The sequence below is a fragment of the Cheilinus undulatus genome, linkage group 4 (genome assembly GCF_018320785.1).
Source record: "Cheilinus undulatus linkage group 4, ASM1832078v1, whole genome shotgun sequence".
Lineage (NCBI taxonomy): Eukaryota > Metazoa > Chordata > Actinopteri > Labriformes > Labridae > Cheilinus > Cheilinus undulatus.
The window spans coordinates 15,684,478-15,698,527 of NC_054868.1; the positions used below are offsets into that span (position 1 = coordinate 15,684,478).

A 14,050-nucleotide genomic window follows, 5' to 3' on the forward strand; every position below is an offset into this window, starting at 1 on the left:
AACCATTACATCTCTTCTGAATTAAATTATCTTTTGGAGGGCCTGATATGGCCCCTGGGCCACTGGTTGATGATCAGTATTATAGAGGGTATAATCCTAATGACTTGGGGCGAGAGCTCCAGTAGGAAGTTTATTCTAGATGTCTTGATTTGATGAAAATGTTCAACAAAAGAAAGATAGGTAACAAGAAATCAGTGTTTTCTGTAGACATTGTGTTTTATGTCACTGATAAAAAACACTGAGGTACTGAATCATTATAGAAAGAAATTCAATGAAAAACAAAAATCCTAAAACAACCTAATAATTAATAATCTCAGAGTGAATAGGTTCTGAGTCTCTGTCTGGTGTGGTAGTAAAGGGAGTTGGATGCAAGTTAGAAGGAGTGTCCCAAATGATGCTCATACATGCATGAGTTAAAATGATAACAGTCAAATAACAGTATATAAATGATTTTAAACAGAAAAGGATGATATATTAGGCCTCTGCATCAGTTATTCAATTTTCAGTATAGTACCTGAATAACATAAACAAAGTCATTTTAACTGTGAACCATTGATTTTAAGATTTATCCAAAGTGAAACTGGTGAGATTTGAAAAAATAAAATAAAAAATCAAATTCAGGTGATAACAGACAACATGTACAAGATTAACCTCTAGAGGGCACTGTGTCCTAATTAAATCAGAAGTGGATAGCGAGAAAAGATACATGTTGGATTATTACCACACCAGTAAGAAATAATAACATAATAACTACAGTTTTAAACCAGCCTTGCAAGTTATGATTTCTATTTTCAGGTTACTTGTGTCTCCTTCTCCCAGATTTGCACTTTTAGTCTTCCTCTTTACAGAAAGAATCAATGTTTAGGACACAAAGTGATGCTGCAGATACAAAGGAGTACAACTGGACCAGAAGTTACACCTACCAATCACTTAATCTCATTGGTTTTAGACTTCAACAATTATAATAATTAATAATAATTATTAATATATTATTTTATATAATATATTATTATAATTATCATTTATCTTCCCTTTTATCTGCATAGTATTTGTATGAACACTTATATCTAATTGCACAGGGATTGTTTTGGTGCAAATGTTCTTCAAGACTCAGGTCTGTCTTAGCAAAGATGAGGTAGAAATGTTAGTTATCATGAATCTTCCATTTAAAGACTGGAGAGGAGCACAAGACAAGGTTGTCCCCTCTCCCCACTTCTCTCTGCTTCAGCAGTCGAACCTCTGGTAGAGGTAGAGAGAACTTGACAAGATCATCAAATAGCAGGAGTCATATGTGAAGAGCAATAAACACCACGTTCCACATTATTATGCAGATGACATTTTTTCTCTTATTTTCCTAAATAATAATGCAAATGACAAAATATTTTTCAAGTCATCAGGTGTTAGAGCATAATTCAAATGTTTTTGAACAAACAAATGATAATAACCATTATTTTTTTTTTAAATAAAAACCTTAAAAATGCACTGTTCCACATTATAAAGCAGGCCAAAGGTTTCAGCAATATGGGAAAGAAAAGGATCTCTCTGCTGCGAAAAAGTGTCAAATAGTGCAATGCCTTGGACAAGGAATGAAACGTTAGATATTTCATGAAAAATTAATCGTGATCATCACTGTGAAGAAATTTGTGGCTGATTCAGAGCACAGATGGGTTCATGCAGATAAAGACATAATGAGGAAGGTTTCTGCCAGACAAATGCACCAGATTAAGAGAGCAGCTGCGTAAATGCCATTACAAAGCAGCAAGCAGGTATTTGAAGCTGCTGGTGCCTCTGGAGTCCGACCAACCTCAAGGTGTAGGATCCTCCAGAGGCTTGCGGTCGTGAATAATCCTACTACTCGGCTGCCCTATCCAATGCTCACAAGCAGAAACGGTTGCAGTGGGCCCAGAAATATGTGAAGACTCATTTTCAGTCTTGTTGACTGATGAGTGCCGTGCAACCCTGGATGGTCCAGATGGAGGAGTAGTGGATGGTTGGTGGATGGCCACCATGTCCCAACAAGGCTGTGACGTCAGCAAGGATATGGCGGAGTCATGTTCTGGGCTGGATTCATGAGGAGAGATGTGGAAGGCCCCTTTAGGGTCCCTGAAGATGTGAAAATGACCTCTGCAAAGTATATATAGTTTCTGACTGACCACTTTCTTCCATGGTACAAAAAGAAGAGCAGTGCCTTCTGTAGCAAAATTTTCTTCATACATGACAATGCACCATCTCATGCTGCAAAGAATACCTCAGTGTCATTGGCTGCTATGGGCATAAAAGGAGATTAACCATGGTGTGGCCCCCATCCTAAAGATCTAAAGATCTATGAGGGTTGGAGGCAGTTCATATCAAAACAGGAGCTCTGGGAGGCTAGTATGACATCCTGCAAAGAAATTCAAGCAGAAGTGAGAAGTGGCAAAAAGTGCAGAAAGTGGCAAAAATGGGTGGGAAGTGACCAAAAAATGAGCTAAAAGTGGCAAAAATGATCCCAAAGTGGCAATAACATGGCAAAAATGAGTGAAAAGTGACTTAAATGGGCAAAAAGCATCAAAGAATGGCAAAATGGGAAATAAGTGGCATTAACTGCACAAGGCAGCTTAAATGGGGATCAGGACCACTGCTTTAGTCACTTTTGATTTAATAATGTCAATAATTACTAAGAAAAAATAAATCAGAATATAATACTGTGGGCCCACATAACCAGTACCCCTTTCCCCCCTGTGCTACACCCCTGATACTACTACAGTAAGAAAATGATTATTTCTGGAGTACATAACTAGCTGGAGACAGCTTTCTAAAAGGCCCGTGTGCTTCCTTCAGATATGTAAATAACATTTTTCAACCAGCCAGGACTTGAAAAAAATAAAATTATGTCACAAATAAACTTCATCTCATATATCAGTGTCTCTAAGACATGAATGTAAGGAAGAGTATTAGGGCCACTGAAAAAAAAATTTTGAGACAAATTTTTTTTTTTCAATTGTGAGAAAAAAGTCAGAATTCTGAGTTTAAAGTCAGAATTCTGACTTTAATCTCAGAATTCTGAGAAAAAAAACATTTTTGACTCTTTTTTCATTTGAAGAATAAAGTCAGAATTCTGACTTTTTTTTCTCAGAATTCTGACTTTAATCTCAGAATTCTGACTTTAAACTCAGAATTCTGACTTTAAACTCAGAATTCTGACTTTTTTCTCACAATTGAAAAAAAAAATTTGTCTCAAATTTTTTTTTTCAGTGGCCCTAATACTCTTCCGTGTGAACGACCAAGTCAAACGAGCATGTTTCTTTTTTTCCCGTCTGATTATTATTATAAAAGTTTGTGAAAGTTTTGTTGAGAAAGTGATAGCCCACGACTCTGATGCAGGCTATACCTCTGTGTTGATGTGTGCTATTTCCTGACTGCGTGAGTTTTCACGTGACCACTAAAGGAAAGCCCGTGCACTTCTTGGGTAGCGGCAGACACTGAAAGCAAAAGGAAACACCGCTGTTTCAAACTCAGCCGTGGTTATTTGTTGTTAATTTATTTTCAAGAATGTTTTCACTCGGGGAGAAAATGGAATTTCTCATTGCAAATCCCTATTCAACGCCTGTCGGCCAGAGAATCGGTAAGACTGCTTTAAAACCAACGTTAGATGCTCGGTATTTTTCTCTGTTAGATTATTTTTTTTACATAATTTTTGCTGATAATTTAGCTAAATAAGCCGTAAAAGTTAATTATCTTCAAACACACTGCCGGTGATTTTACACAGCTTAATGGAAAGTTCCCTTTTTGTTTTCCATTTTTCGACAAGGTCGATAATAAACTCGAAATTTTACTTTACTCAACAAGAAGTCTTCGAAGCCAGTGACGCGACAGAGGCGGGTCTTAACCCCTACTACTGACGTATGATATGTTGCTTTTAGTTAACCGACAAGTGATTTGGCGAATTAAGGAAATACTGGATGTTTCCTTTTTACTTCCTCAATTACTAGTGAGTTCTTTTTTACGAGCCACAATTCCACATCTTATGCAGAAATGTTACCGAATCCCAAGAACCATGGGTCAAGCAAAGGACTTTTCAGGCGTGTTATCTCTGATAGTAGCAGGTTGCTTTTAAACTAGGAATTAAGAATTATGAAAAGCTTGTAGGCCCACTGTTGGTGTCTCAAATGATGTGCAATCAGTCATTCATGATGTGTGGAATAAACGTTACCCACCCTGCTCAAGCTTTCCTTTCCTTTATCTATCCACTGACTTTCTCACATTCTCGACAGAAGCTTCAGCTACCTATGAGAACAGAAGCAGCTGACAGTCACATGAAGTGGAGGGAGCTGGGGAAGGAGGGAGTGGATGTGAGGAGGGTAGAGAATCAAACGGGATTGTGAAAGGCAGGGATAAGAGGTCGAATAAGTGTGTGGGGGTTTGGTGGAAAGGAATGAGGGAGATTTAGAGAAGTATTAAAATGAACCAGTTAGGGGAGTGAGTGAAAAGAAAGCTGGCTTTGATTGCTAAATAGCTTAGAGGTAAATACATTTTTGAGCTGAACTCCACTGCTAAATTAGCTTATATTACCATAAACACCCAGAGTTCCAATAAAAACACCTTTACCATAGCCTTATAATCTCCTCACTTGAAAAATCAGAGCATTTTGCCTTCACATTTTCAGTGGTTTAATATAGATTGTACCAGTGTGATTGAAGTGATGGTGGGTGTTTCCTGCAGCAAGTCAGAATCCTTTAGCCTATATGGTGACAAAGGTTGGGTCAGTACTATTTATTTATTTTTTTGGTCCATTCTAGTCAAACCACATCCAACTAATCTTTAGCATATATGAACATCAAAATGCCTACGATTTGCTGTAAGCCTGAAGATAGGCCAAATGATCAAATGACTGGAACATAAAACCCACCTCTGTGCCCTTTGGTTCTACCTAGCAATTTAGCATTTTTAACTCACTGTTTTGGCTTTCTTGCTCCCTTCTTTTGATACTGATTCACCCTCACTGTTTTCACAGCATTGATTTCAGCCCTAGGGTACGTCTTTTATCAATAAAAATAATAAAAATGTTAGTGGAGACCAAACAAGGGCAAAAAGGAGGAATAGTGTTACACTTAAATTTACATCAGGTTCAAATGCTAACCATTCTCTGTATGCATCAGCTGGCAAATTATCCACACTAACAGCCATATCAATAATTAACATGTATTGATAATGTTGTGTTTATGGCATTTTTTCTGTCTACCAAATGTCCCAAATATCTGAAAATGATGCTTTTGTTTAGATTGTTCAAAAAGCAAATTTAATGTCTGACATCTTTTTTGATTGTAAAATATGTTTTAAATTTTGCCCCCCCAATAACCTTTGAAATATATATCAAAAGCACAACCTCAAATGACCCATGTGACTTCCAGTTGTCTTGCAGACATCATAATGCTGGAAGCAGGTTTTCTCATTGTTGCAGTATTTATGTATCCCCATATCAATATGACTGCTATCTTCTCTGTTGACAGAACGAGCAACCAGCGGCCTTTTGCAGTCAGATGACTGGGGACTGAATATGGAGATTTGTGATATCATCAACGAGACAGATGAGGGGTACAGTATTTGCAAAAGTAAAATGTTTTTTCATCAAGAACCACAAACTGTACCTATCTGGTGCACTATAGCTAGCCTCTGGCATTTTGATATTTAATTCTAGTTGATTATTGTAATGTAAATGTCTTGATGGTTAATTACCTCCGCCAAGGAGGTTATGTGATCAGCAGGGTTTGTTAGTTTGTTTGTTTGTTTGTTTGTTTGTTAGTTTTTTAGCAACATAACTTAAAAAGCTATGGATGGATTTTGATGAAATTTTCGGGAAATATCAGAAATGGCATAAGGAAGAACTGATTAGATTTCAGGAGTGATACGGATCACTGTCTGGTGGATTCTTAACTATTGGGAGATAGGGCTAATGGCAGAGGTCTGTGTTCTCCAAGTGTTTTTCTAGTTTCTTAATAATTTTGATTATTTTCTTTAAAGTAGTCCCCGAATATCAAGATGGAAAATCAAACTGCTCAGCTAATGCAATTTTGCTGTTTTTTCCTCAGGCCAAGAGATGCGGTCAAAGCTATTAAGAAAAGAATTGTGGGAAACAAGAACTTCAGAGAAATCATGCTGGCTTTAACTGTGAGTAGTCATCTGTAGTTGTAAGTAAGGGTCTTATTCATTCCTTCCATGATTTAGGATTGCAGACTGAGAGAGTTATATGAAGGCCAGATTGGCCTTTGTCCTGACTGACTGGTCACTTAGTGGATGGGTCCAGCAGATTACTTACAGAAGTACAGCAGTTAAAGCTGCCCTAAAATGTTATTGTACAGTACATATTGAGAAATTGTAAGAAAAAGGGCCAAATATCCAAACAACTTGAATTCGACTGGTGGTTTATTTTTTATATGTTTGTTTCACTGTCAGGTTCTTGAGGCCTGTGTAAAAAACTGTGGTCATCGATTTCAAGTTCTGGTGGCTTCACAGGAGTTTGTTGAAGGAGTTTTGGTCCGTTCCATTCTGCCTAAATATAATCCCCCCACTGCTCTACATGACAGGGTGCTCAGCCTCATACAAGTATGTATAATACCTTATTTGAACAGCTCCAGAATCTTGCTAAACTTTATTTTATGGTGTAAATGTTAAATTACGTAATATTTAAAAACGTAACAGAAAAATTAACTTGTGTTTAAAATTAATGTAATTTCATTGTTTGTCGTTCTTTTTTACTATTGGAAATCCTGCTAATATAATTGGGTTTTAATCTATATTTCAGAGATTTTCGGAGTTGTTTAACATCACATATTTTTAAGGTGTACTTGGACTTTATTGTTTGAGAAGATGTGAAAAAATGTTGTTATCTTTTCATTTTTCTTGCATTACTTTTAGGGACAGTTGTGTATGATTACACACAGTGGTGTGATTAAATGGTTTACAAGCATGTTTTTTTTTCCCCTGAAATCTTTCTTTAGGCTAATATACCCTGAACTTTCAAGTCATACTTTGTAACTATTTTTAGATTTGTTCATATTTTTCCCTCTCACCTGCAGTCGTGGGCTGATGCATTTCGTAGTTCTCCCTCCCTGGCAGGAGTGGTGCATGTATATGATGACTTGAGGAGACGAGGCCTGGAGTTTCCCATGACTGATCTAGATGCTCTGTCTCCCATCCACACACCAAACAGGGTAAAACTGTCTACAATGTGAAAATAACATGTCAACTGCATGTGTAGATCTCTATCTATATACTAACCTTGACACATTTCAAAGTCTTTGACTTAATTTTGCAGAGTATTCCAGAAAACGGCACTGTTGAGACACCCCCGGATGCTGCACCCACAAATCAGCTACAAACACAAGAACCTCCCAGTGTTATCCTTCAGAATATTTCACCTTCAGTCCATCCCAGTGATGGACCAGTCAGCCTCTCTGATGAGCAGGTATATAACTTAAAAACAACCAGTGTTAACAGCGCCTTTTGCATATACTATCCAAATCAAGTAATATTACATGCATAAAATTTATTACACTGCAAGCTGATCCTTTTCCTAAGCTTTCTGAGATAACAGCTTAAGGCATGTAAGCTACAAATCAGTAAGGGTTTGATTTGATGTTCCAAGGCAGTAGTGTAAAGTTTGATGGTGAATTTATTCTCTAAGTGGCTGTTCATAATTTCTGTCACATTTCCTGTCATATTCATTCAGAACTAAACCCAGTGAGTCTTGCTCTCCAGGTTACAAGATTGTGATGAAACATACTTTATATGTATATCCAGGAACAGAAGCTGCGCAGTGAGCTGGCACTCATTAAGGGGAATCTCTCTGTGATGTCAGAAATGCTGAATGAGCTGATACCTGGACAGATCCAGCAAGATGATTCAGAACTGCTACAGGTTACTGAGTGTGTGTGTTTGTGTTTGTTGTATGTGTATGCATCTGTTGATGCATGCAATTTATTAATCTTGATATTTTGACTGGTGCTACAAAGTGCCGGGCATATTTAGAAATTAGGCTTTATTTGAGCTTAAGGTGTCTTATATGTATTGGTTCAATATGGTAAGTGGGTTTTACACTGCTTTTATGTGCTGTTTATCACAGTCTTAATTTGTGAATTTTTTAGTTTTATTTCACTCTGTTAAGGCTGACATTTCTAAGATTATGTATTGTTAAGACTTATTTCTGCATTATTCATCCTGCATGCATTGTATACTTTAATACATACTTTCAAATTTAGATCAAGTGTCACATTTAATCTGGGGCATGTCAGAAACCAGAGATTGATATGAGTAAAAGGAGCACCAAAGGGAATTTTTAAATATGCTCTGTTTGTAAATGACTTTTAACTAGTGCTGTCAAACGATTAAAATTTTTAATCAGATTAATCACAGGGTTGCTGTGGATTAATTTTGATTGATCATGATTAAATATTCATTTTAATCTATATTAATTGCGTTTCATTTTGCATAAGCAAACAGACTCAATCTCCGATGAACGTATGCATCACGTTAATGTGGTATTTTAAGCTGGAAGTGCTTCGGTGGAAAGAAAACTCCTTCCCGCAGAATGTGCATAATACTTTATGTCGGTTGACTGTTTCGTCTTGTTTTTTTTTTTTTTTTGTACTCAAATTTCCCATCGACAGGGCCAATGTGCTGTTTAGCATCTTCCATATCGAGTTGGTTGGTCACTCCTGGATCAACGGCCCATTTGCGTATGCGCAGCGGCATGCTCGACGGTAACCCTACTTGGACAAGCTGCCCAAAATGTGTTGTCAGAGACGTTTCAGGGATTTTGAGTCATTCTGCATTGTAGATGGGTTAATTGTGTTAAAATTTTTGATCAGATTAATCATGATGATGGATTAATCCACATTAATGTGTCAATTTTGACAGCCCTACTTTTAACACAAAACATCAAAGATTACAGTTGACTTTTATCTACATTGTGCCATGGGCTAAGAGTGAATTATTCAATATTTCTGTTCCTTTGCCCAAGCAGCAGCTGTACTTGGTGTGCAAGAACATGCAGGCTCGAGTGGTGGAGCTTATCCCCCAGCTGCTGGATGAAGGGTTTATTGAAGAGCTTCTTATGATAAATGACGACCTCAACAACGCTTTCATCCGCTATGAGAGGTGCTGCAGTTTTGGACTATGTCTATAGGTCATTGATATGCCTAAGAGGGCTGTTTGCATTGTGGCTAATTCAATACTTATTGAACTGTGATTGCATTCCAGGTTTGACAGACTGAACAAGGCACAAATGACAAATACTCAGCAAGTAAGAAAGGCATCGAATGTCTTTTTTATTGAAATAATCAATGCCATCAGTATCCATCAGAAAACTGGAAAAGGTCCCTTTCTGCTGTGCAAATGTATGTATGGATCAGATGATCTTTTTTGTATTGTGTTCACTCTAGCAGAGAGCTGCCACGAGCCAGAGTCTTATTGACCTCGGCCCTGAGCCTGCAACACTCAACCAACCCGCTGTCATCACAGAAACCAGCCAGCCAGCCATCAGCACCTGGGCCACTCAACAACAATCATCTAACCACAGTGAGTGTAATTTTGTGTAACTTTGGCTGCATGTGGGCACTCATACCAAACACATATAATTGAAACCAATTTTTTTCCTTTATCAATTTTAGTTTTAATCTATCTGTTTACATAACATGCCCAAAGAATGTAAAAATTGAAGTTCTAGCACAATTAAAAAGCTATTTTTAAAAAAAAATATGTGTCACTATACTGTAGATACTAACATAATAAGGTGGATGTTTTTATTTAGTTGTAAATGAATAAGTTAAATATGTCTTGCAGAAGAGGAAGAAGAGTTTGACATGTTTGCCCAGACAAGAGGAAGCTCCCTTGCTGAGCAGAGGAAAAGGTAATTAGTGCTGTTTACAAACATCATGGTCAAAAATAAATCTACTTAAGTTTATATGGTGCTTTTTGCTTTTCTGAATGGGTACGTCACACCTATCCATTTGTACCCTTTTCACTTCATTCACTCCACATTCACACACTGATGCCATTGGTTGCTATGGAGATTTTGGCCATCAGTAGTAGCTTATTCCAATGCGTATGCATCCATACCCATTTACACACCACTGATGAAGCAAAATGGGGTCAAGTGTCTTGCCCAGGGACACATTAAACATGTGACTGCAGGAGCTGGGGATTGAACCCACAACCTTCCATTTGCTGGACAACGGACTCTACCTACTAAGCCTCTGTCGCCCTATCATATCATCATGACATGAAGCAATAACATGCACTCTGATCCTCATCATTAAGAAAAGCTGTATCATAAATCATGTGCAACATATCTGCAGTCTTTGAATTGAAATGGGCGTGTAAAATCTAATACATTTCTGTTCACTAACATAGTAAATAAAATTACAGTCTGACTTCTCAGTCTTAGCTTGGTGCAGCTGTAGGTCAGAGGTAAAGTAGGTTTTCTGACTGGAAGGTCTGTGGTTTTGACCCCCACCTCATGAAGGAACTTGTGAAAGTGTTCTTGGGAAAGACTCTAGCTGTTTTTCAAAGCCAAGGAAGTATCCTGGAATGGCAGTTTTTTGAAGAATACTACAGTACATTGACTGCCGTTGGAAGACTATTCTAATGTTGAGGATCCTCAAAATTCTTCCAAGGACTGAGTCCTTCAAACATTGAATTTTTAAGGATGCACATATGTATCCTCTGTTCACAAGAATTACCCACAATCCAAAGTGCACCATTCCATCTCCTCATAAAGAAAAAAGAAAAAAGGTGCAATATCAGGACAAAAAAAAAAAAAAAAGTGTGAAAAAGTATTTGCCCCCTTTCTGATTCCTGTTTTTTCACATATTTATCACACTTAAATGTTTCAGATCATCAAAAAATGTAAATATCCCACAAAGACAACCCAAGAAAATTCAAAATGTAGTTTCTAAATGATTATTTTATTTACTAAGTGGATAAAAATTACAAACCTATCTGGCCCTATGTGAAAAAGTGGACCACTTCCTGTGATTGATGGAACAATAAACTCTGCTGTCTACCAGAAAATCCTAAAGCCCAACATCCAGCCATCAGTACGTACCCTCAAGCTCTTGGGTTGTGCAGCAGGACAATGACCCAAAAGCAAGTCCACCTTTGAATGGCTAAAAACAAAAAAAAACAATAATAAAAAGATTTTGGAGTGGCCGTATCAAAGCCCTGACTTAAATCCAGTTGAGATGCCATGGTGTGACCTAAAATGGGCAGTTCATGCTTGAAAACCCTCCAATATGGCTGAGTTATTTTATCATCATCATTTTTATGGCATCAAAATGAAGTTGGACATGCAGTGCCATAGGAAACTTTGTCATTTTATGATAATAATATATGTTGAATTACCTCCGCCTAGGAGGTTGTGTGATTGGCAGGGTTTGTTATTAGTTAGTTTGTTATTTAGTTTGTTTGTTTGTTAGTTTGTTTGTTAGTTTGTTAGCAACATAACTCAAAAAGTTATGGATTTTTATGAAATTTTCAGGAAATGTCAGAAATGGCATAAGGAAGAACTGTTTAGTTTTTGGGAGTAATCTGGATCATTGTCTGGATCCAGGAATTTTTTGAAGGATTCATTAATATTGGTGGATAGGGCTAATGGTGGAGGTCTGCGCTCCCTAAGTGCTTTTCCAGTTAGATTACTTAAAACAAAAATTAAGGAAATTTGTGTTTGGTACATTATTTCTTTGTTGTAACAATGCCTCTTGGTAATAAATCTTATACCGTTGGAAAGCCTGTTTATTTCCCCTTTGAAATGATGCCACATTTGTAAGGATCATGCATTTGTGGGATGAGCAGCAGAGCTGAGTATGTGGGTTGTGTCCATGAAAAATGTGCCAAATCTTCTTTACCCTTTTAAATGGGTAATCTTATTATCCATTTAAAAGGGTAATAAACAGGCCTTCCAACGGTATAAGATTTATTACCAAGAAGCATTGTTACAACGAAGAAATAATGTACCAAACACAAATTTCCTTACTTTTTGTGCTAAGTTTATATTACATGTAGTATGGTTATATGATGATACGATAGCATTTAAGATGGTCAGTACTGCCTCTATTTTGCTTTTTGCTGCTGATGGGTTTATGGGTGTGACCATTCCAATGATTTGACCATGCACACTCGCTAGCCTGTTCCAAATGTGTGTTTAACTGTTGCCAGGGAACTTTTGCCTTGACTCCATGGTATCCAATTAGAAGGATCCTTCCTACAGGATCCTGGACTTTGAGAAACAGCAATTGTTCTCCAAATTTTCCCCACTGCTGGTCCAGTGGCATGTAAATGTTAATTCTAAAGGACACCTACGTCACATCCTCTGCTATCTGTGTGAGAACATGGTACGAATAGATTCAATTTACCTGCAGTGTAAGAATGCCTTTGAGATTTTGGACAAGAAAAGTTACACATGCTCAAGTTCCGTTTGAACATCAGCCATGCTAAATGTTTAAAAGTTACCCTTTGTCCTAATGCAGATGACACTGTGATGTCACACAAGGACTTATAAATAAAAGTGTTGTCTTTATAATGTAAAATGCATTTTTTTTTTGATGTGGCTTATATTTGAAAACATATCTAAATTTAAATAAATACTATCTGCAGTGTCAGGTATGAAGACCCAGGAGCTGTAGAGGGTCTTGCCGGAGCACTGGATACAAGGTTGCATGTCACAGGAGGGGTAGGTATACAACCATAATACAGAACTTGAACACTTTTTCAATGCATCTTTTCCTTTGCACTCAAACTATAAAGGCCAGTGCTAATTGTATATATGGCAATAAAATGTCATTTTCTCAGTAACCTAAAAAAATGTTGTTTTAGATGCCACCAGCCAAAAATTCCCCGAAGAGTGATATTGACAAATGGTTATCTGATATGGTAAGAGAAAGCCTTTCTTTATGAACATGGTGTCAATAAATTTTTTTTTTTAATAACTTGTATTTAAATATGCAGGCAGATCAGTCTTCAGTGAGTGAGGGAGTGTCCAGTGCAGGTGAGTTCTTCACTCCACTAGTACCTTGTGTTTATTTTTTAATGTTAAATTTATTTGTGTGTAATTTTGCCTAACTTATGTGTTCGTGGGTGCACAAGGGAATCAGTGCCTTTAATGTTTTCCTTTCAGAGTTTGATAAGTTTCTGGAAGATCGGGCGAAGGCAGCAGACAACAGCAGTCAGGCAATTTGCAGTGTGTCACCTTCCTCATCCAGACCACCACCTCCACAGTCTTCCTTGCAACAAGAGAGATCACATGACCAACTATTTTCACTTTGATTTTATGGACAGAAAAGTTCAATATGCACAAAGTGTAAATGAAACATACCAGGAATGAAAAAGTGCTCTAGCAAATCAGGTTTTCACAGAAGCACATACAGCTGTCTACAACTACACCTGACACTGACTGCTGCCTGATCAACTCGCTGCAATAATAATGTATGCTTTTTCTTGTTAATTCCACTCTTTATCTCTGTGAAAGTACAAGCAACTTCATACGACTGTATTTATGAAATGTATTAGTATAATGTTAATGCAGTCAAAATGTATAATTACAAGTGGTTACTGAAAATATATTTGATGTTATATCATTATTTACGTTTGACCAAAGCAGTTGATTTTTTTGAATATTAGAATAAATGGGGCATTGTCCTGCAAAAACGCTGCTTCTATTTTTTTTTTTTAATTTCTGCTATCCAATACCCTAGCTTCTAGAAAGGGATTAAATTCAGCAGCTTGATATCTTGTTGATCTTTATGAAGTAATTCTATAAGACAGCAGTTACTTTGAAATTATTTCATCTGACATTACAGACTACCCCTCAAATACTAATTCAAAAATCATGTTAAGCTTTTAATGATGGATTTTAGACTAGCATAATCTAAGTTTTAAGGTCATTAAAGAATGTAAGTAATTTTAAATGAAAGCCCAATTGTTGTCTTTACTTGAATTCAGCACACAGACTAAAAGTAATTTAGAATGTTTTCATTCTTGTTATTAAGCATGTTAAACAAAGACTTCTTGAATTTGT

General features: G+C 37.0%; 1 protein-coding gene across 4 annotated transcripts; it reads left to right on the plus strand.

Moving 5' to 3' along the window:
* Window positions 1-3,422: 3,422 nt before the first annotated feature.
* LOC121508993 (target of Myb protein 1-like) lies at window positions 3,423-14,000 on the plus strand. Of its 4 annotated transcripts, none has more exons than XM_041786152.1 (15): window positions 3,423-3,604; window positions 5,490-5,574; window positions 6,069-6,147; window positions 6,433-6,582; window positions 7,056-7,190; window positions 7,295-7,444; window positions 7,780-7,896; window positions 9,002-9,135; window positions 9,238-9,280; window positions 9,423-9,555; window positions 9,820-9,886; window positions 12,631-12,706; window positions 12,850-12,906; window positions 12,982-13,021; window positions 13,151-14,000. In XM_041786152.1, the coding sequence occupies exons 1-15, from the start codon at window positions 3,532-3,534 to the stop codon at window positions 13,297-13,299; spliced, it is 1,488 nt and encodes a 495-aa protein (XP_041642086.1). In that variant the 5' UTR covers window positions 3,423-3,531; the 3' UTR covers window positions 13,300-14,000. The 4 variants fall into 4 exon arrangements, with proteins under 4 accessions (XP_041642086.1, XP_041642085.1, XP_041642087.1 ...); XM_041786151.1 differs by having other exon boundaries at window positions 9,420-9,555; window positions 13,151-13,998; XM_041786154.1 differs by having other exon boundaries at window positions 3,580-3,604; window positions 5,490-5,591; window positions 9,420-9,555; window positions 13,151-13,999.
* Window positions 14,001-14,050: the final 50 nt, after the last annotated feature.

Excerpts from the sequence above, each read along its gene's own strand:
- LOC121508993 (XM_041786151.1), top strand. The coding sequence starts at position 3,532 with ATGTTTTCACTCGGGGAGAAAATGGAATTTCTCATTGCAAATCCCTAT. Across the intron at positions 7,897-9,001 it reads ATGATTCAGAACTGCTACAG|CAGCTGTACTTGGTGTGCAA; the intron begins GTTACTGAGTGT and ends TTGCCCAAGCAG. Across the intron at positions 12,707-12,849 it reads GGTTGCATGTCACAGGAGGG|ATGCCACCAGCCAAAAATTC; the intron begins GTAGGTATACAA and ends ATGTTGTTTTAG.